General features: G+C 39.9%; 3 protein-coding genes across 5 annotated transcripts in view; 1 reads left to right on the top strand and 2 right to left on the bottom strand.

Moving 5' to 3' along the window:
• Positions 1-113: 113 nt before the first annotated feature.
• LOC129775805 (protein SET) lies at positions 114-1,413 on the bottom strand. Its single transcript, XM_055780910.1, has 2 exons — positions 817-1,413; positions 114-758 (listed from the first exon to the last, which is right to left on the bottom strand). Exons 1-2 carry the CDS (start codon positions 1,232-1,234, stop codon positions 430-432), a joined length of 747 nt encoding a protein of 248 aa, XP_055636885.1. The 5' UTR covers positions 1,235-1,413; the 3' UTR covers positions 114-429.
• Positions 1,414-13,335: 11,922 nt separating this feature from the next.
• Positions 13,336-25,248, top strand: LOC129774948 (eukaryotic translation initiation factor 2 subunit 3-like). 2 transcript variants are annotated; one of them, XM_055779055.1, is made up of 4 exons: positions 13,363-13,588; positions 14,082-14,256; positions 23,797-24,907; positions 24,975-25,248. In XM_055779055.1, the coding sequence occupies exons 1-4, from the start codon at positions 13,514-13,516 to the stop codon at positions 25,030-25,032; spliced, it is 1,419 nt and encodes a 472-aa protein (XP_055635030.1). In that variant the 5' UTR covers positions 13,363-13,513; the 3' UTR covers positions 25,033-25,248. The 2 variants fall into 2 exon arrangements, with proteins under 2 accessions (XP_055635029.1, XP_055635030.1); XM_055779054.1 differs by lacking the exons at positions 23,797-24,907; positions 24,975-25,248 and adding an exon at positions 14,741-16,742 and having other exon boundaries at positions 13,336-13,588.
• Positions 24,982-27,150, bottom strand: part of LOC129774949 (uncharacterized) — a 41,429-nt gene continuing 39,260 nt past the window's right edge. For both annotated transcript variants that reach the window (XM_055779056.1, XM_055779057.1), the window contains exon 5: positions 24,982-26,316. In XM_055779056.1, coding sequence (XP_055635031.1) covers positions 25,757-26,316 — 560 coding nt within the window. In that variant the 3' untranslated portion in view covers positions 24,982-25,756. The remainder of the gene's footprint in view (positions 26,317-27,150) is intronic.

Below are 27,150 nucleotides of genomic sequence, written 5' to 3'. Positions count from 1 at the left end.
TTCTGCTTTGCTATCGTCAAAATCTTATGACTACTCAACTTCAGTTGATAGTCATTTTTTTTTCTTTATATGATATCTGTGTCAATAATCAACTTTAGAGTAGAACAAATACATTTGTTTGAATCGAACAATAACTGTTGCGATGTATCCAGAATATCTGTTTAACTGCTAGTTTCAGTGTTAGAAGTATTATTGTTTCATGGCTCAAAATTATGCTTTGAATCTTTTCTAAGAAACGAGAAAATAAACAATATACACTTGTTTTGTATGATCGCAGATCATATGATTGGCAAATGATTACTTCTGAACCTCAGATGCTACAAACTATTATCATTCACTTTTGTATCCTTGCGGGAATGGGCCAAGGAAAAGCTAAATATTTTACATCAAATGTGTTGCTAATTAACTCAAACTCTCACTCTACAAGATTTAAGCTTCCTCCTCTTCCTCTTCAACTTCATCTTCTTCCTCTTCGGCTTCGTCACCGAAATCCTCATCAGCACCATCCTCTTCCGCTTCCGGCTCTACCTCAATATCCGGTACCAGATAGTATTGGAGAGGATTCGGCCACAGATCATCCTTGATTAGCTCGGCGATATCGTCATTGATAGGATCATTATTATCCGTGAACCAATCGAAGAACGTTCGATATTCAAGACCACGCTTTCGACGGTTGGCCATAGCCTTTTTCGGCAACATTTTGGTTAAATCTCGATCTGGCTTCCATTTGATAGCAGTGCTCGTTGAAACAGGTGTTTCTGAAAAAAAAACATAAAACGTTTAATGCCGGCTAAAGAATCAAAATTGTGTTCTTACCACCACTTGATCCGAGATTGAACTCCTTAGTCAGCACCTTATTCTCGAAGTAAGGATTCTCATCGAAGTAAAAATGAATACGATAACCGCTCTTAATGTCTTCGAATTCCTCCACCTCCAGCTTCTCCATAAACTGCAGGCATTCCTCTTCCTCCTCCTCGAGTATACCGGAGATCTGCGGATGATTTACAATTGCTGTCACCCAGAAGCTGGGAATCCGCTTGATGATCTCGTTCCGTTTCTGGAAGTACGGCTTCCTCAGCGCATTATATTTCTGCTCCACCTTCAGAATCTCCTCGCTCGCTTTCTCGTTGAGCGTATCGATCTCGTTCTGACAGCTGTCGATCGCTTCCAACGCTTCCGATTCGTCTTCCAGCGCGTCATCGGATTTTTTCACTTTCTTAGGAACAGATGCCATTACAAATATACCTTTAATTGCAGTGATTCACTTGATAAATTACGTGAACAAGTGGACAAATTTATTAATGCGAATTCCTAGAGCAAGCAGTTCAACTTCCACCACTATTTGCTAATTTTCTTTTTGGCGAAATATGCCGGCTAACCAATTGCCTCGTTCTATGTGTCACATCAGTTTGCCGAAACTACTAGCAGCATATTTAACCAAGGTGTATAGAATATATATATAATGTGGGATAGCTTCAAAATTTAACGGAGGTGTGGTACACTAAAAGAAATAATGATATATATATATATATATATATATATATATATATATATATATATATATATATCATATTTTAAGAGAAAAATTGAAATGCACACAAAGTCAATCGGAACTACAATTTGTCAGCTTAACATCGACAATTCATAAACACAACAACATATTTTTAATTTTATCTTTAACTGGTGAGAGGGATCGTGATATTTAGAGTCTACTAACTATCAGTTCCTGAAATAAAATAACGAACAGCAGATCTTTTTCTTAACTTTTCTTTCCTTTGCCATTGGTTTTCTTTTTCTTTCTTGGTCATTTGATTTGCGGAAACTTTTTTTTCAGTTTCCTCTTCTCCTGAACTTCCGTTATCTCTATTTTCATCAGACTGGTCTCATTGCTGGATCAGAAAAAGTACGTTAATTCCATGCAGTGCATGTTTGAAATCCTTCAAAGAGAGTTTTTTGCTGAGTACCACACAAATAAGCGGAAAATTTCCGGTCCTCCAGATGAGGCTTTTTTTTTAAATGTTCGTGGTTCGTCACTTTACTTCCATTTCGGAAGAATGTCGGGAGAGAGAATTGAACTCCTGAACTTTAGCGTGAGAGATGTGGATGTTACCACTACGCCAGATCGCCTCCACAATAATTATTGAACTAGCAAGATACTGTTTCTTAGAAATTCACGCGACTACTTGAACAAACGTGAACATCACAAAGGAAAGAGATCTGAACGACCGATCCACTGTATCAAATTCAACAATCATCGCTGTCTGGCACCATCACCTTTATGCTTTCCACAAAGAAGAGCTGTCCAATCATGGGCGCGTTGCTACACTGTGTTTCATAACTATAGAACCGCTCAATTTTTCCGAGTTTCCAGAGATACGTGAGATGTCAGTTGAATTGAAGTATATAGTGCAGAATGCAATAACTATCTTGCTTTATAAGACTAGTGATTTGTGATTTGATTTATTGTTGTGTTCAAGCGCAAAACATTAAAAAAAACTTAAATTCCAGTGTTTCATAACTATACAACCAGATGGAAAAACTCTCACTCCTTTATAAAATTAACGTCAATTTCACATGAATTACAATAATTTTCAATTCGTAGGTCATCTTTAGTCCTCAATCAGTTCAAATATCCCATTTGGGGTGGTTTCCACCAAGCTGCGTTAAGTTGTAGTGTGTATTTCGTTCTACGCAGAAGATACTGCTCGTTTAAGCTCTTCAAATCACTCATACTGCTTGTGAGTTACATCTACTATTCGTAGGATCACTCCTCATAAGTTCTTGATAGGGTTTTGATCTGGTTAACAAGCTTCTCCCCAAACCATAAAAATCCCATCTCCAAAACTGCGGGTCTAAAAACTGATATGGAAGCAAATTCCATGGGTTTCATTATTTCAGGAGAACTTCTCTGATAAAAAGAAATCCAACTTGATTAGAATTTCTTTATACTGGAATGACTTACGGAACGTGTCATGTAATTTTTCAACTCGTAACTTTGCAGGCGGCAGTTTGATTGATTGATGAAAGTATTTTCAAAAAGGACTGATTCAGAAAGCTAATCATCAACAGCAATGGACATTCAGAATTGCAATGAAGCACTTCGGAATCATTTACTTCTGTTATACTTCAGTTACTTTAGTTATCTATATATATATATATATATATATATATATATATATATATATATATATATATATATATATATATATAAAATGGAGTGATGTCTGTCTGTCTGTCTGATTCTTATAGACTCGGAAACTACTGAACCGATCGACATGAAAATTGGTATGTAGGGGTTTTTGGGGCCGGGGAAGGTTTTCGTGATATTTTGAGACCCCTCCCCCCTCTCTAAGGGGGGGGGGGGTCTGCCATACAAATTAAACACAAATTTCTGCATTACTCGGAAATTAACCAAGCAAACGAAACCAAAGTTGGCATGTGAAAGTTTTAGGGTGCAATAAATGTTTCTATGATGGTTAGACAGTCCTTCCCCCACTCAAAGGGGGGGCTGCCATACAAATGAAACACAAATTTCTGCATTACTCGAGAATTAATCAAGCAAATGAAACCAAATTTGGCATGTGGAGGTTTTAGGATGCAATAAATGTTTCTATGGTGATAAGATACTCCTTCCCCCTCTCTTAGAGGGGGCTGCCATACAAATGAAACACAATTTTTTGCATTACTCGGAAATTAATCAATCAAACGAAACCAAAGTTGGCATGTGAAAGTTTTAGGGTGCAATAAATGTTTCTATGATGGTTAGACAGTCCTTCCCCCACTCAAAGGGGGGCTGCCATACAAATGAAACACAAATTTCTGCATTATTCGAGAATTAATCAAGCAAATGAAACCAAATTTGGCATGTGGAGGTTTTAGGATGCAATAAATGTTTCTATGGTGTTAAGATACTCCTTCCCCCTCTCTTAGAGGGGGCTGCCGTACAAATGAAACACAAATTTTTGCATTACCCGAGAATTAATCAAGCAAATTAAACCAAATTAGGCATATGGAAACTTTAGGGTGCAATGAATGTTTCTATGGTGATTAGATACCCCTCCCCCCTCTCTTAGGGGTGGCTGCCATACAAATAAAACACAAATTTCTGCATTACTCGAGAATTAATCAAGTAAATAGGCGGGACGAAGTTTGCCGGGTTAGCTAGTATTTTCATATTTATAAGTAGAATTCTCCAGAAATCATTATAGTCTACCCAGGGGTACCAAATGTACCGCACCACGACTGTATTCTGACGACTGTCACCATCATTGGCCCGTAACAGTCGTTAGATCAATCTATTAACGACAATCACACAGTGAAAATGTCGTGCGACATTTATATTTACTGTACACGGCTGCATTTCCATATGTGAGTATTTTGTTCATTCGTCTGCGACAGGCCTGGTTGCTAACTAGTCATGTTGTTTGTAGATTCGGAATGCAATCGTAAATGCATTGCTACTGTCGTGAATGATTTTTTCCCTCGTGCTGATGATGTCGGGTGTCTTTGTATATATTATGCAATGTCGTTCGCTTACAAAAGTGTGTTCTTTATTCACCAGTATTTTATTCATTTTCTCATTCGCAAACTATAGGTTGTAGGCTTTGAAACGGAAGATAATTTTCAGTTTCTGGTGAATTCTGCAGCATATTCCGAATTGTGAGTAGTGAGCAGTGTGAGCAACAGGGGAGAATCTGTTGAAAGAAATGCGAGAGGAAGTGTTGTGGGTGGAATTAGCGTAGATGAAAGTTTCGCGGGTGCAAATGCATGGCCAGATGAGAGTGAAGCTGGGGGTAGTGGAGCGGATAGGAGCAACGATGGAGTGGATCATTCGGATGAAATTTCTAACCCGAACGGAAATCGAACTCGAAGCCCCCGTGGCAAGCGCCACGCAAGCCACTAGATCATGAGGACCATACATAATAAAAAATATGTCCTTTTTTTAATTCTTTATTGAAGAGACTTTCAGCCTCCTGGGCTGGTTCGCCTCTAAAAAAAATTGTACTGAGCCTGTTTGAAATCCATCGGTTTTCGAACGTTTAAAGTTGGCTTCCTACTTGGAGGATAAATCTAAACATTCCCATCACTGAGTATTTACCGATGTCATCAATATACATATTAACAAAGAAACTCTCTCCTAGAATCATTAAGGAATCCGTGCTTGTTTCTCCTATGAATTGCTGCTCATTTGTGTACCTATCTTGATTCGGCCATCCCAACAGTACATCATTCTCGATACAGCCGATCTAAAATTGAATCGGCTGTCTCTGTATATACGTAACTTGTGCTCACAACCACATCCCAGAGCGTACTGGTGAAAAAGCACAAACGCATAAAATAAAGGCTTGTCTTACGATCGCGATTTCTTGGTCATGACATTTTTCTTGCGACAGTCAAATTTGACAGTAACTCGGGTAAACCGATGATATTCATCGCATCGTGAGCAACTGTTACAGCGACAGAATTAATGGAGTAGCAGACACGAAAAAATGGAAAATTAACAGTACGTTTGGCTCACTACGATCGGGCCCGACAAATCAGACAAATTCGACGAAGCACCGGCTGCTATAGCACAGGTTTATTTTATTCATTCGTGCTCTGTCGCTTGTATGCGAATGTAGCGCGCACACAGTGAGTCTCGATTTTATTTCATACCGACTGTAATGAAAATGCAGTACTTTTGGGACGCCTGAGTCTACCGTCTTTCCAAGCAACCAATACAAAAATGAAACAACCAAAACCACACATTAAACAACAAGAAATTCTGGAAATCTTTAATCAGTTTTTGTTTGAATTTGAAAATGAGCTTAATTTCAGTGTAGTTGACAACTTTTCTATTCAATTAAATCGTACGTGTTTATAGTGGTTCTAAGATTTTCGTGGAAAGTGGTACTTCCATTCCTTTTCGCAAAATATTTATTTTTTATTTCTTCATTAGGATGCCCATTTCCATTTTAAGGTGGTACGAAATATCCACATTTTTTTTCAAAACTGACTTTTTTCAAAAATTAATAACTTCTGAGCTACTGAACAGATTGAGATGATTGATACATCAAATTGAAGCCAATGATTCTTTGAAAAAATATAATTATAGGCATTATTCATAAATTTGCAAACATAGCAAAAATAATTTTTGGGAAAAAGGGGAAAAAATATTTTTCGGACCATCGGTTAATTTTCAAAAATCATAACTCGAAAACGAAAAAGAACACATCTATGATTTTTTGATATGTTATGTAAAAAAGCTTCAAGCTTGCTATCCGGCAAGCTTCAAGGCCAGATAGCCAGATATCCGGCGGCCGGATGTTCGGCTCTCTATTTGCGAATACGAAACTGGGAGAAATTACACGTGTGTATAAAGCTAATAAAAGATAACATTTTAGAGAGTGATAAACACATCTTTACACAAAAATTATGAACAATGATTAAATTTTCTGTATAGAACGAATATCTATATCTATATCGAATATCTATAATACGCTTTTTTCTGCAAGGAATATTAAACACATTTTTTCCTGTCAAGGATTTTCTATTGCTGTTTTTCTAATATGATGAAATTTTTGTGGATATAATTTAATACTAGTCGAGTGATAGAAAGTATTACGAATTCAAATAAGCAAAAAACATCAATCAATTATTTTCATTCAAGATTTTAAAAAAACTTGAAACTGTCTTCAGAGGTGATAATCTGAGAGAGGATAAACTTACTTCGACAAAAATCAAATTAAACGAAGCAAAAGAGACGAAACTGAATTAAACCAGATACGCAAAGCTCACAACACATTTTGGGACTGTTCCAACGAAGTGGCAAAAGAAAATGATAGTCATCGCCATGTTCAGGAAAAAATCACATTGCTATCCCAAACTGTTATCCCAAAAAACATTTCGAATGAATCGCGATCATGTTACTTACGTTTGATAGTTATTAAACTCTAAAGCCAGCGCTACACGATGCTACGAACACCCTCGAATGCTGGACGCTCGATGATTCGACGCATCGTGTGGTCTACTGACGAGCTACGAACCTCCAATGTCGAGTGTCGAATATTCGCGTTGGAAGGTAATCCGTTCGTTGTAGATTACCTTCTAACGCGAGTGGCACGAGTCAAAGGATTTTTGTCATTCGTTGATTCGACACTCGATGACATTGACAGATTGGTTTGTTTACATCAAGGCGCCTCTATATATACCAGGTGAAACAATCATATGAAATGCACTTTCAGCCATATTGGAATTGCTGTCGGTATTGTTTACAAACAGCATCAGAACGCTGCCGGCGGCTCTCTACAAACTGCTACGACGCTTATTCGAACGATGCCTACTATGTTCGGCTTTTGCGAATTTATGTGAAAAAAAAGGGATGATTTTGTAGAATTTCATTCTCATTTCCACTACTCTCGCATGTGAAAATGCAAAAATGGCGTATCCTAGCAATAACAAAACAAACAACCCCCGCTCCACAGACCGTAATCCCCTAATTATTGAAGTGATGATGTTGCTTCACCTGTTATACATTGATTTAAGCACCTTGGTTTACATCAAGACGGGTCTATGGTACTAGGTGAGACCGTTTCGTCACTAAGTTGGTTAGGGGAGCGGTATATGAAAACAGTACGGAAGAAAGCAGAAGGGGAATTATTTGCTTGAAGCGTGAAAGAGACAGACTGATCAGGAGCGAGCTTCGGCACTAGCGTATTGTGTTTTGTTTACAAACAAAACACAGTAGACTTCCAAGATGGCTGAAGAGTGGTTTTAGCAAGTTGACCCACCTTAGGATATACTTCTAGGCGCCTTGGTTTACATGTTTTAGATGAGGGAACTATGAAATTGATTCATAAAATTCAAAATATTCGGCAAAATATTGCAGTTTAATAATGCTGATTTCAAGCATTTTTAATTTACAGCACGATATCACCCAGCAAACATTAAATCGCATAAGAAGCGTATATATAACGTCATATGCTCTAAAATCTGGTTGGCATATAATGCGCCTAACTGGCATATGCATGCAAAAGTGGAGGCCATATACATACATGGCAAATGCTTACCGAATTTGTTTGGATGAATATGCAACTTTGACCGGCTATAATAGCGATTATGTTGGAATTGAATTGCGATCTAATATGAATATATTCATGAATTGACAAAGCACCAAATACGACTTTTTCCATACTCATATACGATTTATTACAGACATAGAAAAAACAAATGACGCAAAATATTTTCGTGAAATGTTTATTATAGCCTCACGAATCGCCATTTTTATATATGAGTATTTATGTTTGTAGAAATAATAATTGTTTGATTGACTTGTGTTGGGAGTGGAATATGAATGTTTAAAATGGCACAGATTGATGTTTGGTGAAAGCTGCTGCGATGTGGGTTTGAACTCGGTCGTCTGGATTATCATCCACTCGCGCGGCTATCTGAAATTTAATTCAACAGCAGTTAAAACTTTCGAGTGCATCAGTATTTCATTGACATTTCAATATGATGTAATATGTTTTTTATTAGGATCTAATATGATTCACTGTTTAATAAATTCCTTCAGCATGGAACACGATTTACTACAGTACTGAATCGATTTAAATTATACGCTTATACGACACACAAACTGCATCAGCGTAATATACGCATATGATGCGGATTAAATATATTTTACGACAATGTAAATCATAAAATTGATGTTGATTATACCGAATTGCGACTTAATTTTAATGGTATATAAAATCGAGTTTTTACATTTTATGCGATTTCAAATATACAGGATACATACTTTAATTGATATTATATGCGATTATGATTTATTCGGATTTCTTGTAAGACTTGGCACGTGCAAAATTATACGATTTAATGTTTGCTGGGCAGTACAATTGCTACGGCAGCAATTTCAATACTCGCATCATCATCAAGTTTCCTAACGTTTTTGATGGTAAATAAAAACAATAAACATTCGATCCAAATACTCGCCGATTGTTTGGACCGATTGCATTGAATCGAACATTCACTTCACCGTGTAGCAGCACATTCGTCACAACATTTGTCGATTCATCGAGTCAAATGTTTGAGTCCAACATTCGAGTAAAACGTTGGATGAATCGTGTAGAGCCCCCATAAGCAGTACCCCAATTGGCAAGGTTTGCTATGGTTTGCCTTCAGCTCCTTACAGTAGTGTTTGCAAAGAAAGACTGTTCTCTGAAACTGGCCTGGTGTACGAAGCAAAGTACGAAGCATTCGTCGATGTAAGCAAGCTTTGAAAAAATACATACTTTTTGACGATTATTTTGTATGGAGTTTCACTGCCGTGATACAGATCAAAAAAACAAATCTCGCAAAAGTTTTGAGAAGATCCAATGTTACAATGAAGTTGTCGAGTTGACGTGAATGTTACATCCACTATTCAAAAATTACGTGATGAATTCTCGCGTAAGTTTTGAACGATCCAATGTACCAAATATAAATAAATCAAGTTAATGGATGCAAACTATTGGTTTTGAATCATAGAATGCATTACAAAAACAATCGTTCAGATATCTTCTTCATCTTTTAATCGCCGATACAAAAAATGTCAAATGTACAGATTCTGGTTTTAAGCACTCAGCTGTTACTTCGGACGCCACTTTTCTCCGATGCTCGAAACGTCCGAAGTAGCAAATCAGTCAAAACAACATGAAGTCTTACTTCGGTCGTTTTGAATTTTTGTTTCGATTAGGTGTTGTTATCGATTTCAGAGCAATTCAACGAGTAATAACAGTAATAATCTGTCTTTAGAACGATATACTGATATTTGGATTGTTGTTTAGTAGTTAGTTTCAAATTCTTAGCGTGGAACGTAATATGTCCAATGTGCAAACGCGGACATTCAAAACGTCCAATATAACATTTTTTGCCCCAAGGCTTCAAATTCAAGCTAAAATCACGGAAAAACGGTTGTTTTTTCAATGTTATTATTGACTGCTATTGGTTAGAGTAGTGATAAAGATCGATTCTTTTTTAAGACACTTCGCGGAAAAATGTTCAGCTTCGTTTTTCTCGAGTTGACGAAAATGTTACATTGGACCTTTTCAAAAATTACGCGATGAGATCCCTTTCATCTACACTGACAGAAATATTTAGTAAATATGACGAATTTTTAGGTAAATATTACCAATTCGTTAGTCATTTTCGACCCTACTAATCATTGGTACATCCTACGAAAAAAAATGGTGGGCACAAATGCCAAACGAAACTACGGTTTGTAAGTCCAACAAAATCGATTCGTCCGTTCAGTGTTGGCTGATTTGTTGGCCCACCATCGGTACAATACAAGTGAAATTCATGGTTCTCATTTGTAATTGGGATTAGGGATATTAACAATATGTTTTGAACAATATTTATTTCAAAGCTGTGTTGAAATATTTTTATCTTTATTTAATTATTGAAAAGCTTTTCCAGTAGGGTTTTAACGAGTGAGTTTTGTATTACAGTACTCAATAGCATGCTTTTTCGGCCATCCTCATCCTCTACTGCTTAGGCAGAATTACATGGTTGAAATACAAAAATTGAGATTCATTATGAAAAAGGTCTTGAGTACGGCAGGTGTTTTTCACCTGAAAATGAAAAAAAAGATGCACAGTCAAAACTTGAAAAGAAAATATAGAATTTACCTAACCGTTAAAAAGAATCCAAATACGCCAAAAAATTATATGTCAAACAATAGGGAGTAAAATACAAACAAACTTACAAGCCTTCGCAACTTATCGCCTTCGTAGAAGTTTGATGTTAGTGGCATATGGACTCTCAGTGCTTCCTACATATCCACCTCGTCGTTCTCACTACGCGACCCGAATCGCAAATTACAATAATTCATCCTCATCTTCGAAGGTGATTTGAAGATGGAAATCGGAACCACGTCGTACATACTCGGATGGGACATCGAAACACAAATCCTCGATAATGCATGTCGTACGCTCTTTGCTCTTCTTGATGTGGCTCACGTTGATCACGGGTGCCCCTATCGCGAATACGTTGCCAAATGCAACAATCACGTTCAACAAATTGAATAGCTTAATTTCTACAAAATAGAACGAGTTGTGTAACACTGCGGCAAACATTTAGAAAATAATTCAATATTCACCTATTTTCACTGGTAATCCCGATGGAAGCTGCATGGTACCGAAATCTTTTAGTTTGGTCACTCACGGACTGGTCATTGTAGCCATGTATGTTGTATGTTTTTCACTCGGCCACATTATAGCTTTGAATCGAGACACCTTTCTTTTCTGTTTTCTAACATCTCTCCCTTGAAGGTCAATGTCAGTAAAATACTCCTTCGCGGCGGAATCTGTCATGAGCAATTCATTCGACGAGATAGCAGTCTCCTGAAGTTGTCCGAGGGGAACATGCATTGACAGTAGAGGCAGCTGGCTTGGTTTGGCGCTAGGTTGCAGGTGTATTTTTTCTTCTGCAGTATCGACGATTGATTTGAATCTTCTGTGTCGCAGTTGTTGCTCTTGCACGCCGAGCCGGAAACCACCAACCCCTCCTCGCCGCTTGTGCAGCGGAACATCGGATCTGCTGTAAGAAAAATATTCTTATTCATAATATATAAGATCTTTCACAAATCTAACTACACAAAAAAGTCGAAATTTACCTAAAATAGTTCTCGTACACCACGTTCGTACCGTTATCTTCGCCGACGGTTCCAGCAAGGAAGCGGACGAAATAACTTCGGAGCAATTTTATACACAAAATGACTCTCCGTTAACCCCCGAATTTTATGTTGTTGAGCGACCGGATATGCTCCGGAAATAGTGCTTTGATGGTAGGGTTTGTGGGCTGCTGTTGGTAGTCGTCGCTGAGTGCCATCGCAAAGAGCTGCTGTAGAATGTTGCTAGCCGTGATAAGCGAGTGCGGACGTTTCCCGCTGTAGTTGTTATTATTGTTGTGACGATGTGATTGGAACTATCGAACTTTCGAACATATTGTCCATCAGCTGGTGAGAATTTTGGCTGCGGATAGTGTGTAACTGAAACAGCACAGACGATCTACTCTGGTGCTAATGCTCCTCATCCGAGTCGATTTTGTCCGAATTGTAATTTTCTTTTTTGCTGATGATTGCTCGGTGCATAACAGTTGCGTCACGCTGCTGGCGGTCCCTGGGACGACGAGTCGATCGAGCGGGAGCAATTCATCGCTGCGGCTGGTGGTCATCTGTTGAAAACGGAAGAAGGGAAAAAGTAAACGTTAGTCGGAGCATCAATCAAATGTCATCATCGCAATGCACGTGGATTTCTGTCGTTTTTAGCCTCCATTGATTAGTCTGTCCAAAAAACATTTCGATCCTTATCACTTATCAGCTCCTCGTTTTACGCCCGCGTGAAACGTTCGTTATTGTTTTCTGCGGTTAAAAACTGAAAAAGAAAAATATTTAGGTAAAATAAATCATAACATTACACCACTTACCTCCGAATCGATTCTCTTCCACTAGAGGAATGGAGATTGCACACACAGTTGCTAGGTATGAACATACTAAAGATTACTTATGCTATGAAGTAAAATTTACGAATCATTGGTAGGGTTGTAAATTGCATCTGACATCAGTTTTACAGAATTTTGGTAATATGTACAAAAAAATTGTGGTGACCGGAATAAATCGCCACAGTAAACAACTGCAACAGAAACAACCGCTTAGAAAAAGTGTAGTAGGCTAGAAATATTTGGCGCGGGAAAAACATCATGTGCCTCACATTTCTATTATAAATTTATTCTCTTGTTCTCGTTTTTCGAAATTTATTCTGAGGACAATGTAATGGGGACGAAGTCCCCATTTGGCGAGGATAAGGAATCGAGGCGGCCCATGCCGCCAAGATGACGCAATCCGAGTCCACCGCCGACCCGCCGTCGGAAGCGGCGGTGTCTCGCACGCAAACCTGGGATCCACTGATTGCCCGGTTAGTTTGAAACATAGGATACGATCCTTTAGCAATGTCCGACCGAGCTCTAGCGAGCGTCGGACGGTATACGTCTGCCCGGGGCGTTACGTTTGCCTGGGGCGATACGTTTGCCCGGTTAATTCTTGTTTTGAAATACAATACCGCGCCACAATATTTATAGCCTACTACACATTTTATAAGCGGTGGTTTCTGTTGCAGTCGTTTTCTGTGGCGATTTATTCCGGGAACCAAAAATTGTATATTTTACCAATGTTTCAACTACTAAAGATTTGGTAGCTGCATTTACTAATGGTTTTCTCCAGTGTATAATGCCACTCATTATATCGAAATTCCTACCCCCCCCCCCCCCTTTATAACCGGTTCCCGCTTCTTGCACTGACAGCTAGCGTACCGATCAAGCGCGACAAAAAGCTAAACCGTGCGCTACCAACACGTAGAAGAACAAGAAGTCCTTTCAAAGTGAGTCAAATCGGCAACACACACTTCGCGCAGAGTGGCTGTCGTTCTTTTTTGGTGAAATTTAGTGAATTTAGCCTCCGAAGCTAGCGAAACAGATACCGAAAAGTGGAACTGATAAGATGTCTTCAGGCGAACAGCAAACACAGGCCACCACCGGGCAGCCGCACCTCCAGAAACAGGATCTATCCCAGCTGGTAAGTTTGCTCGGTGGGTCGGTTCGTTCGGGTACAATTAGGCGAGTGCCTCAAGTTCACTGCCTGTGATTGAGAGTGAAATGCCAACATGCCACAAAATTCCGGTTTTTAATGATGGATTTTATGATGCAAAATATCGGATTTATAGAGAAAGGTGACTGGTTATGATGATATTGAGATTATAGCAATCTATTTGGGATGCAAGCGTGTTGAAGTACTGTGATTTTGTAGGCTCATTTGCTGATGCAACGAAGGCACTTCTGCTTCTTTTTTCGAGGTTAGAATGTATTCTTCATTCAGTATACCTTGCTCCCTTGCACATACACATTCATAGGACTCCAGCATAAGATTAAGACCCGTATGCAGTGTAATGTTGTAAGCAACAATACGAACAAAAAATTTGTTAATATTATTTTTAATTCCATATAGAGAATTTATTCAATTCAATTCTTGTTTACGTGAAACATATATACATCTCATTGCTTATTTCTAGGATGTCGCCAAATTGACGCCCTTGTCTCCGGAGGTTATCTCGCGTCAGGCCACCATCAACATTGGTACCATCGGCCATGTAGCACACGGAAAATCCACCGTGGTTAAAGCTATCTCCGGAGTTCAGACGGTTCGTTTCAAGAACGAGCTCGAACGTAACATTACCATAAAACTGGGTAAGTGAAGAGAAACCTATTCAAATTTACCTTATTTAGTTCAGTTAATTATCGGATATCCCCAGCTTCATTTAGGCTAGGTAGATCGGAATGTTTGCTTTTCTGTTCGGTCCCAATATTTTGTTTGTTTGTGTGAACATACAATTATGATAAATTTTCATATGTCTGTTTCGTGTGACTGTACCGCGTTCGTAGATTCTAGCTGAGGCAGAGGTTTCTGGAAGATTAAAGTTCTCGAGAAGTTTGTATCTGGAATCAGGATAAATGAAAATTTAACTTCTCTGAAGGGGCTACTCGCTGGTCATGAGCGAGGCAGAAAATCAAATATTTTGCGATTAAATCTGATGGTACATAAATTAAGTGTGAAATTCGGTCCTGGCGCCCTTTTTCTGTGTAGTGCTAAAAAAACAAAAATGTTTCGACCTATTCAGAGGACAAAAACTGATCCAGACACAAATTTCTCTTTTGCTTTCTGATCTTCCAGAGCCGTTAGCTGACGAGCTTATCGAGCGATTAACGACGTGTCCTGCGGAATTGGGACAGTTTATAAAAATGACCCACGAGCGATACAAGATAAAGACGCCCCCGGCGGCAGTTGGGAAGCGCAGGTTGTCTGATTCGAGCCCGCCGGATGGGAGCCGCTTCAAGCAGGCTAAAATATACTCCTACTTCAGCGGGACGCCTGTCGGAGATGCCAAGCTGCGGCAACGAAATATCGAGTACTACTTCAATAAAGCCATGAGTGGTGAGAGCGCTGGACAGAACCACGATAATGATGGGCACAAGGAAGATGACACTGATTCGGTGATAAGCGTTGATTCTCAAGGTAGATCCCGGAGAAGTCTTTCGGTTAAATCTGACTATAGCGAAGGATCTTCTCGAGCCTTGCGGCGACGGAAATCAGTAGTGTCGGTTATGAGCGAAACTAGCACCAGTTCACCGTCAACTAGGAAAGATGGATGCGAAACACCGGTTTCTGCTAGTGGCAAAAAGAAGAAAACATACAAACCGAAAGTTAACAAAGACGGAGAATACGCAGTGGAACAGATTATCGATATACAAGAGATTTCCAATGCACCCCACTTTGAGATTAAATGGCGTGGCTACAGCACCAAAAGTAATACGTGGGAACCGTTGAATAACATCCGAACATGCGATTTTATTCATGAGTTTTTGCAGTATCAAATCGAAGCGTACCAAGACACGATAGATGGTTTCCGTGAAGAATTACGCCAAACGGAAGAGTACAAGGAGACGTTGGTCAAACACGAATCGAAATCTTTCAAAGATATTTCGGAGGAGCATGAAAAATTCGACCCGCTGGGCTTCGATAGTGACTTGATCCTATATGCTAAGATTATCAGCAATGGGTCCAAAAACAAGCGTGTATATGACAGGATCATATCTAATCTAGGCTTGGAAATGTCTTACCAAAAGCGTCACCAGCAGCTAATCAAAATGAAAGAGTTCGAGGATATGATTAACGAGTTTGAGCCAAGCAGTAAGATAGTGGTGGAAAATATGGAGGACCTGGATGTCCCTCAGAAAAACTTTCAATACATCAAGGAGAACTTCGCCGGCGAAGGTGTCATAATTCCTGACGATCCACCGTATGGTTGCGAATGCGAACAGTGCACTTTTCGGAGTGACTGTTGCGGAAAAATGGCTGGCTCGAAACTGGCGTACAACACGAAGAAACGTTTGAATGTAGCACCCGGAACGCCTATCTACGAGTGTAACAAGCGTTGCCGGTGCAACGCGGATTGCAACAATCGTGTCATGCAGAATGGACGGAAGTTCAACGTGTCGCTGTTCAAAACATCCAATGGGCGAGGCTGGGGTGTCAAAACCAATCAAACCATTTACGAGGGTTGGTACATCACAGAGTACATTGGGGAGGTTGTGACCTATGAGGAGGCAGAGAAACGTGGCCGCGAGTACGACGCCGTTGGTCGAACCTATCTGTTTGACCTTGACTTTAACGGGAGCGACAACCCGTACACGATCGATGCCGCTCACTATGGAAACATTGCACGTTTCATCAACCACTCGTGCGATCCAAACTGCGGCATCTGGTCGGTATGGGTAAACTGTCTGGACCCGAATTTGCCCCGATTAGCCTTTTTCGCCAAGCGAAAAATCGAAGCCGGTGAGGAGTTGACCATCAACTATCAGACGCAGATAAACGAAAGCCGGGCGCTGGATGTTAGCCAGGAGAACGAGGAGCAGGGTGATGGTGGCCCAGGAAGGGGTAAACCGGACCCGGAGAATTTAACCGAGTGCCGATGTGGAGCCGACAACTGCATGAAATATGTGTTCTGATTTAATTTCGCTCGTCGTCGTCTGCCGCTGGAGGTAGATTAAATTTCACCGAATTAGTCTGTAAGCGCAAAGATATTGATTGTATTTTTACAATTTTAAAATTGATTAAGTTTACCCACAACGGAATCGTGTGCCTGAATAAATGAAGCGTTGTCATGCATTGATTGTTGGATTTTGAAGCTCTAGAACATGTTGTAGTATTTCTTCATGATATCTCTTCTTTTCTGCGCTGCGAGTGACGTTAAGTAAGTCACTCGCTTCTGGGATTCGCCATAATATTTTGATGCTGTTTTCCTACACCTATGCAGCATGGATAACAAATTCAGATATTGGCTCAGAATGTTAAAGCAACGCTGTGAATTGTGTGGTAACGGTATCTGATAAACTGAACGCTTTGATTATGTCTAGTTCCTTGGGGCCTCCTTTCTGGATCGACTTTCGTATTGATGCTATTGTAATTGCATAATTACATCCGGTACGGACATCGGCTCATGAGACTCCAACACATCGTGTGGAACGAGTTATTTGAGAGAAGTAACGGGTCCTGTGGCTACGTGGATAGTTGATCGTAACCATAGATGGGAATTTTTGTATTCTTCATTTAAGAGATTTTCAACCTTCTGGTCTGTTTCACCTCTGTAACGGCGGTAGTTAAAATTGATAAAGATTAAGGTAAATAATCTTGGTTTGTCCGATTTGAGGTGTTTTTACGCAACTAGTAAATGTTTGGGTTTGTTGAAAAGCCTAAAGTCTCTAGTTGCTAATACTACCATAAGGTTTTGAGATTATTCGAATTTTTATGTTTTTTAACGATTTTCCTCAAAGACAAATTATGATCATGGTTTGAACACCTCTGATCATGGTTTGTCCAAAAAATGATCATGGTTTGTCCGGTTTTAGAAATCATCTTTCTGGAATGAAAACATTCGAATTCTCAAATAGATGTTGCATTTATCATTGCTTGAGTTTACTGTCATCATATTTATCCATTCATAATTAAGGCTTTCTTCAGAATATTGCCTTTTCTTGGGCCTTTTAAAAGTGTTCACCTCAACACACTCAACACAGAGAAACTTTATTTCTGCTATGTGCGAAGGACACAATAAACAAACGCACCAAGCGGTTGCCATAGAAATTATGTGGACAAAACAACATTATTGAATTGAACAATTCATGATCAGAATTGAGTTCATCAAAATGCGTTAATTTAATGGTTTAGCTATGTATATTTGATACAAACGGTGTGCGAGAATGATGATTACAATATTTGTAAGTGTTATAATCCAGAAAAAGTTTGAATACGTACCAAATAATCATCTGGTGATCGATTAAAAGTTAGCTCGAATGAGGGACACATTGACACAAATAGAAGGTGTATTTTATGATCCTTTAAAACATGTGAATCCGTAAAAATATACTATAAAACTATAATCATGAAAAAGACAATTTTTATTATATGTTTTGAAACATTCGAATACCTGATTTGATAAATGTGTGATGAATTAGAGCATTCATAAAAGTGAACAAAGCATGATCATATTTTCGACTGGACAAGCCAAAATCATTTACCTTATTACAAAAACAAATTTAACATAAAATAATTGCATTTAACATAAAATATTGTTAAATTCAATTGGCACATCACTTTTCCCGGAATCGCAATAATTCATTCTCCTCTGGTTGACGTTGATTTATACATATTATACATATACATTTTAACCAAACAAGACAATTGAAAATTTTCGGAAAACTCTGAAGGAAAATGGGAAAGTTCGAAAAATTCCATTCGCATGTGTTCTACAATTACATATTGGCGTTATTAGTCCATTTGATGTTTGCGCTAACGAAATTGATCTTCGTTCGAAAGTGGAAATGGATGTTAATGTGATAAAACGCATTCTTATATCGTCTTCTATGTATATAAAAAAATGGATCGCCGATTGAGTTGATAAGAGCAAAACTCGAGAAAGGTCGATCTTCTAAATATCAATTCAAGGTCGCCCAATCCTAATCCAGTGACAAGAAAACTACAGATACTTTTTAATTAATCCAATAATATCACTCGTAGAAGTGAAGATGCCGAATATCAAACAAAAGTTTCTGGTACTTTTTGTACTTGAATTTCTACTTTGATGATATCACACGAAGAATATTAGCGAAATTCGATATCAGTTTATCGCTTACTATTATTCCAGAGTTGGCTGTTGGACTCCCATCTCCCATCGTTGCTTGAGCCATACGCTGGATACAGCTTGTTGGTCACTAGGCGCATTTTTGACTTGAGCGGCTCTTGTACCTTCCAATTTCCACGATAAAACTTTTGTTTGTTCTCTACAGTTTTCACTTTTCTTCTTCTTCCATGGCACTAACTTTCCTAGAGGAACTTCGTTGTCTCAACGTACGGTATGCCTGATAATGTTTGCACCATCGTACGTTCCGTTTCACCTGTGTATACAATGCTTTGGTTTTCATTACATGCACGTAAGCTATAATTAATATCTGCGATAATTCATAGCGGCGAGTAAAAGGAGCACTAGTTGCACCATGACGAAGTGGCAGCGTATTCGTGATTTGTTCCACGCGCAAATGTCGCAAATTTCAATCAGCTCGAACTCCGAGGCTTATTCATGGCGGCGATAAAAAAGAGAACATTCGGATGAATCCATTAATTAGAAAAATGGCGAAGGAAGACAGAATCAACGACTTTACGACACGGCAGATCGTAAAGGAATATTACAGGAAATGAGAAAATCTTAAACATACTCAAGCGAAAAAATCCGATATTATTGTTCACCGACGAGAGCATGTTCACAGTCGAACTCGTATTGAATTCCAAAACCGATCGCTATATTAGTTCCCTCCCGATAAAAGACGTGGCCCGGTGTTCATTCCAGAAGGCGACAAAGTGAATACGGAGGTCAACATCGGTAATTTAAGTAAGTATGTTCTTTCGTGGATCAAAGAGCAGTTCTGCCCGAAGTCAAATGTTGTATTTTAACAAGATGGGGTTCAGTGCCACACCTCGAACCGCACCATCCAGCCCCGATCTTAATCCATTGTATTACCCAGTATAGCGCATGAAGTCTAAAACCTGTTCTAAACAACACCCGATTGCAGAAAGCCTCGCCTCGAACAAACATTGACCCGTGCCTGGAGAGAAATGGATCCAGTTGGACCGAAAGGTGGTTGGCAGAGAGAGGGTAGTTCCTCAGAAAAGTCAAGGGCTTGATTGTCAGGTTTGACATTCTAAAAAGAATGAGAACAACGAATCCTGTCCAGACTGAGGAGCAGACATTGCTCGGTTTCGCATAGAAGATCTTTCCATCTACTCTGCGACCACTGCCAAATCCACAACTCCGTCGAGCAACTACCTAAAAGATGCCGAACCATATTTCAAGATCTAGCGTCGAACAATGGATCAGTCAAGAAGATCCTTGTTCCTTCCCCTCCACGATGAAGGGGAATAAGAACACTTCGACATCTTCAACGGCACGGCTTCTTCTCCACTGGCCTGGAGGCATGGTCCGAGGACATCCTTGCCATCGGGTCCAGCAAGCAAACAGCAAGTTTTTTGTTAAGTTATGTTTCGTGAAAGGATTTATATGTGTTTCATTTTTATGTCATTTGTAGTCCAATTTTTTTGTGATAATTTTAGGTTAGGAGGTTGTGTCCAAGATACGACCGCATTGTTGACGTAGAACTACGCTGTTATTTTATATAAGTCGTTTGTTTATACCTTCGGATAATATTCTATAATGCTGTGAAATTTTAGAAACAACTGCTTAGTAGAATAATCTCTGAAATGGTTTTTTCATTGTAGATTCAGTTGACGATGATTGATTGGATGATTGATTGATGATTCATTCTTGCCCTCGCAAAACAATCGTACGTCGCAATTTATTTCATGTCAATGCATTGAAAATTAACCTCGAATGCTATTCCGGTGGCCTTTTTCGAAATTGACATAGACTCGGCAACAGTCGATTATATACATGTTGCACCAGCACCATTATTCCATATCTTATAACTACATCAATACAGGGAAACTTCGATATAACGTACACATGATTAAAGTCCAAAAAAATATTTTTTTTCTGGAAGAACAATAAATTATCTGTATTTTGATACTAAAGCTTGTGTTGTAACTTTAACCAATCCCGAAATACTACTGTTTTGTGATTCCGGATTCTAAATGAATCAAACTTCAATCAACAGAACGAAAAGTTGGCTTCGTCTTCTTGTTGATTTTATTCATCAACCTTACTCAAACAGCAATACAATAAAGTAATATAAGCTACGTTTCAGAGTTCATTATTATGCTCCGATATAACGTACATTTCGATACAACGTACAATTTTGAAAGTAAAATGTACGTTATATCGAAGTTACCCTGTATATCTTTGGCACCACTTGGAAACAACAACAATGACAACACTTGCAAGTATCAAATATCATGCTACATGTTATTTAGTATTGCCTCAAAGGAATCGCTCCTCTAGGTATCGTTCGTACAACGTAAACCAAGCGCCAAACAAGCGTTCGCCATAGCATGCATACAGAATCATACATTGGTGGCTTGAAACTACTAGGAATATAAACACTTCTCATCATGTTGCGCTATTCTCAAAAGAAACGCTTCTGTTAATATTACTGGCCTCGAAAAGAGTTGCATTACTTTCTCATGCTCGAGAGAAGCGCAGCTGTCATCCTTAGTGGAGGAAGTTTTGCTACTGGCAAGCAAAACCTAATCACATAGAAAATTCCAGAACATTTACTTTCTTGGTGACTAAACAAGCGAAATGAACTCTTTTTGTTAATAACAATCTCAAAAACAGTAGCAATGCTTCACTATGATCAATATTAGCGCAAATGCAATCCTAGCTGAAGGCAGCTTTGCGACTGGCACGCGAACCCAAATAACTTATAACATTCCAGTAAGACATTCAAGATGCTTGGTATTCCCCAAATAATTTTTGGCGCACAACCTTAACGTCTGATTCGCCATAACGTCAGTCTAATACATTGATGCATTCTCAAAGGCACCAACGAAGCCCTTATGGAGATGGAAAATAAACAATGTTAACTGCTTGGAAGAAGTCTGAAATATGCCACACAGCTTGTACTCTGCTGTAACACCCATCGATGCGAATTCGCTGATGAGTTTGTCAAGAGCGATCGCCTTCACCACCAGCGGGAGGAGCTTGATTTTGGTTGCTGCCTGGGTAACGGCGTTTACATTTTCGACCGACGCGCCGAAATCGCCTACTTCGCTGTTGCTCGACACTCGCGAAAGCTCGGTTCAGTGCGAGCGCTTTTCACTGCACCAACATCGCGTGCATCACTAGATGACGCTTGCCTCGAAATTTTATTGTTCCTGGCAATGCGTTCGTTTTTTGCAGGGCTCGAGCCTGCCTTCCTCTTCTTTTTGCTCATCACACACTACGCGAAGCGTCCAATTTTGACGCGGAAAGAAAAAAACACGATACGAATAACACGAAAAACAAACAGAAAAACCAAACGACGATATCCAAGTTGGATTACCACTGGTGGGGTCCAATCTTAGATCGAAGCGCAGCGAAAGCAAATGAACTGGATTACTCAACAGTCCTATGCCGAATGAAAGTTTGTCCCAGCGAGATCCACTGTTTATACTCTAGGCATGTATTTCCCTTCATTCTTGTACTTTTCCTTTGTTCACGGAGACTTTAAATCCTACGATTTCCCCTCCGTTGGTCGTCGATAAGTTGCTCGTTATTGATAGCTCTGTTCGGGAAAGCACACAAATGGACAGAACAAATGAATGGGAAATGGAAACACTTAAAGTTTCCATGAATTTGAACCATTTACAAACCAGGGGATTCTAATGTATAGCATATTAAACAAATATTATGGAATTTCCGATTCGTTTAGTATTTAAATCGCCAAAATCCGTTCGCTGCAAAAATATTTATTAACGTTAACTTTATTTCATGAAAACGTGACCTGTTTTCTGATTTGGCACCCTTAATGAAAGACGTAGTTCTACGTCAAAATGAAATGGATCCAGACTACATTTTTAGGACCTGCCGTCCTTTACGGAGGCATGTGGCCGTAATTGCAGCAAATGAAACTCGATCGATGGTTAACACAGTTCAAGACACCAGAAACATCCCCCTCTAGAATCAACAAAAAAAAATCGAAATCGAAATTTTTTTTTTATCCCATTTATTTATTAGGCTCATTAGCATTTAGCTGTAGCAAAGCCAGGTTTAATCGTGTACATGTACATATGTTTATGTTTCTATAAATTGTGAATTACACAATAGTTAGTAGTAGCCATTTAGGCGTTAAGTTTTCTGTTTCATTACATTATGGTAAATTACACAGTAGTAGCCATTTAGGCGTAAGGGTATTCTTTCTGTTCTACCATTGTTCAGCAGACCGGACAGCGGAGACAGTTGATATTGATCATTGTTGGATTATTTATAGAACAGCAGCCCGATGTTTCTTGCAGAGCAGAGCAGTTGTATGGATGAATCGATCTTTGTTCCACCGTGGATCGATGTCCATCGCTGATGATGGTTGCGTGGACGTAGTTATTCTATAACAACACAAAGATGGTCAATTGAGGGCCCTGAGTTTGACCTCACGATCGATCGCTTGGTAAGCGTACGCGTAACCAAGTGGCTACGAAGAACTTGAAATCGAAATGTTTGAGAATTTTTTATACACGCCTGTCAGGAAGCCCTGGCCTCGGTCAGAGCGTACCTGCTGCTTTTCGATCCATCACGTCCATAAGCTGCATGTCTAAGGTTTACTGGAAGATCTTCCGGTGCACTATTGTCTACGCAATCTTCAATATGTCCCTTTTTCTTTTAGCCATTCTCTAAATTCGTGAAACTGTTTGTGGTGTCTTTGTTCGGTAACACCCGACACCGGCTTATCCCTTCAATTTCAATAAATGCTTCACTGGCTTCGAAAATCAGTCAAAATTTTGCTTAACAAATGTTGAACCGGATTTACTGTTCCAAACAGTGCTCGTATTTGATTTTAGGATTATCATCTAAAACCTAAGATGAGTTTGTGCACCAGGCTTGAACAACAGGAACCTCCTCTAGGCTAGGAACTATGTTGAATTGCTGAAAATTAACTTGTCTCGTGTTTAGATAAAACTATTGCTTAGTATTTTAACACTGTATCTGTAAGCCCAATAACGAATCGACTTCCGCTTTTTTCCAGGTTACGCCAACGCCAAGATCTACAAGTGTGACAATCCCAAGTGTTTACGCCCCACCTGCTACACATCGGGTGGTTCCAACAAGGACGACAGCTTTCCCTGCTACCGGCCAGCTTGTACCGGCCGTTTCCAGCTGGTACGTCACGTGAGCTTCGTCGATTGCCCCGGTCACGACATTCTTATGGCTACTATGTTGAACGGTGCCGCCGTTATGGATGCTGCTCTGCTGCTAATCGCCGGCAATGAATCCTGCCCGCAGCCACAGACATCGGAACATTTGGCTGCAATCGAGATTATGAAGCTCAAGCACATCATTATTCTCCAGAACAAGATTGATCTGGTTAAGGATACGCAAGCCAAGGAGCAGCAGGAACAAATCGTGAAGTTCGTACAGGGTACAGTGGCCGAGGGGGCTCCCATTATTCCCATCTCAGCGCAGCTCAAGTACAACATTGAAGTGTTGTGCGAGTATATAAGCAAGAAGATTCCGATTCCACCGAGAAATTTCATCGGTGCGCCAAGATTGATCGTCATCCGATCGTTTGACGTGAACAAACCAGGTTGTGAAGTGAAGGACCTGAAGGGTGGAGTCGCTGGCGGATCTATCCTGCGCGGTGTGTTGACCGTTGGTCAGGAAATTGAAGTGCGGCCTGGATTGGTCAGTAAAGATGCCGATGGTAAGCTGACCTGCCAGCCAATCTTTTCCAAGATTGTCTCACTATACGCCGAGCAGAACGATTTGCAGTTCGCCGTGCCGGGTGGACTAATTGGTGTGGGTACTAAGATCGAACCGACTCTATGCCGTGCTGATCGTCTTGTTGGCCAAGTGCTGGGCGCTGTTGGTGCTCTACCCAAGATTTTCGTCGAACTTGAAGTGTCGTACTACCTGCTGAAGCGATTGCTCGGTGTTCGTACCGAGGGCGACAAGAAGGGCGCCAAGGTGCAGAAACTAACGAAGAACGAAATGCTGCTGGTTAACATTGGTTCACTGAGCACCGGTGGAAGGGTTGTAGCTTCCAAGGCTGATTTGGCCAAGATTGCCCTGACGAACCCGGTGTGCACGGAGAAAGACGAAAAGATTGCACTGAGCAGACGTGTTGAGAAGCATTGGCGGTAAGGAAGATAATATTTTTGTGTCGTTAAATGATTATTAACTTTATCCACTTGTTTTTATTTTCAGTTTGATTGGATGGGGACAGATTCGTGGAGGAACTACAATTGATCCAATAAAGAAGTAAGGGTGGTAGAACACATTCACCAAGCTGCACACACACACTCCTACCTATATAAACGACACGCTGTTCAACCATACGAAAAGTAGCATTGCGGATATAGAACCAATTAACAATTTTGTTACGGATGAGAAGATTTGTGGGGAGTTTATCTAATAAAATGCGCGTTCTGTATAATCCTCTGATTGGTATTGGTATATACAATCAATCAACTAGAAACAAGTGTATTCATCGAAGTGAACAAGAAAAAGAACTCTCCTTGGGATTTTCGCTGAAATAAGTGAGTATTTTTTTTGTGAATATTTTTATTACTCAACACATTGAGCAAAATGAATTATGAACTACGGACACAAAAAACAATGCATCATTTAGGAAAACGTCAGTATAAGAAAGGGTTCGAATACAGCGTGACTGTACATCCACTTTGTTAACTTACACTGGGCGCAAGCTCTAATGAGCATTATCGAGAGATATTTTTCGGTTGCAGTCCATCTGTTTGTGACGTGTAAAAATGTAAAAAAATACTCCCAACCTATCTTTTCATTACAGTAAATTTTTGGATAACCTATTAAACAAAAATAGTTTCTGTGCTCACTGTCCAAGTTTCCTCGAGATTCTGGAATACATACATATCAAACTAAACATTCCAAACACTTATAACTAAGATTGACTCGAAAAATCACTCTTATAAATATGCTTATTATGTACATCGCCACCCATCCTTCGCTGTCTAGTGCTTACAGTAGCAATATTTCCTCATTTCTGGATCTTTGTCGTATATACAGTTCGCCTGCGAACCGTACTTGTTGATGCGCGATATGTCGCTCAGCTTTATCCGGTACTGATTGCTGTTCAGGTCGTGCAGCACGCTGCCCTCGTAGATCGCCTTGCCGGGATTCGTGATGAGCTTGACCTGGTACATGTCGTGTGCCACTCTAGTTCCCGTGGAACTAAAATCGCCCAGATACCCGTCGGTGTCCTTGTTTTTCTTGAACTTGACCAGATCGTCGTGGGGTGACAACTTCGCCGCCCACGTGATCTCGTCCAGACTGAGCGTTGCGCAGAGCGATCGGTGTCGCTCCGTGTACTTGTTGATAAAGTCCACGATCGCCATGGCAGAGCGGAATACCTCCTCCGACGAGGTGTCCTCAATCGTTTCCCAATTCAGGCAGGCACACCAGTGCGGTTCGATGTATGCCTCCGCGCACGACCGGTTGCTTGGAATCTCTTCGAAGAGGGAAATAGCGCGGGAATGTGTCGGTCTTTGCTTCGCGTTCATATTCTGAAGATCTGAAATGAGAGAGGGAGAGTAGTTTTTTGTGATCATCACAATCTGTAACAGTTTCCTTATGATGAGGAATTATCCCCATGCTCTTGTGCATTAGAAAATTGTTGGAGAAAATGATCCTTCGAAGACTCGATCAATGAATCCAGACAAATAATTTGCTATCAAGTACACAATTTGGTGAAGGCGAATGAACTGCAAAGTTTAAAGCCTCTCTAAAACAAAGAACAGAACGGAACACAATTTGGGTTTCGCAAGAGCAAAGGAACAAACGATTGTCTAGCGTTGCTTTCTACATATATTCAACTGACCTTTGCGCACAAAGAGCAACTGGCTTTAGTATTCTTGGATATTAAGGGAGCTTTTGATTCATTTCCATAGAAATTCTGTCAATCTGTACAGATGTGGACTTCCTGGAATTTTGAATAACTTCTTGTACAATTTGTTGTCAGAAAAGCGAATGAACTTCACCCTCGGACAACTGACAACTTTCAGAAATAATTATATGGGGCTACCCCAAGGCTCATGTCTCCGTCCCCTTCTTTATAATTTTTATGTGAAAGATATTGACAGTTTTTGGCAGAACAATGCACGCTAAGACAGCTTGGTTTCCGTCAGAGGTTCCCATGCCGAACACTTGCAAAGACCATTGCAAAATTCCCTAGATAATTTGTCTTCTTGGGCAAAGAACTTAGGGATCGAATTCTCGCCGCAGAAAACTGAACTGGTAGTATTTACTCGAAAGCGGGTCCCAGTCGAATTGCAACTTAAGCTTTTAGACAGAAGCATTATCCAATCATTGACCATCAAGTACCTTGGCGTCTGATGTGATTCAAAAT

Source organism: Toxorhynchites rutilus, chromosome 3, assembly GCF_029784135.1.
Source record: "Toxorhynchites rutilus septentrionalis strain SRP chromosome 3, ASM2978413v1, whole genome shotgun sequence".
In the NCBI taxonomy this organism is placed as follows: Eukaryota; Metazoa; Arthropoda; class Insecta; order Diptera; family Culicidae; genus Toxorhynchites; species Toxorhynchites rutilus.
The sequence above is the reverse complement of the archived record's forward strand: the minus strand, read 5'-3'. Positions and strand labels throughout refer to the sequence as shown.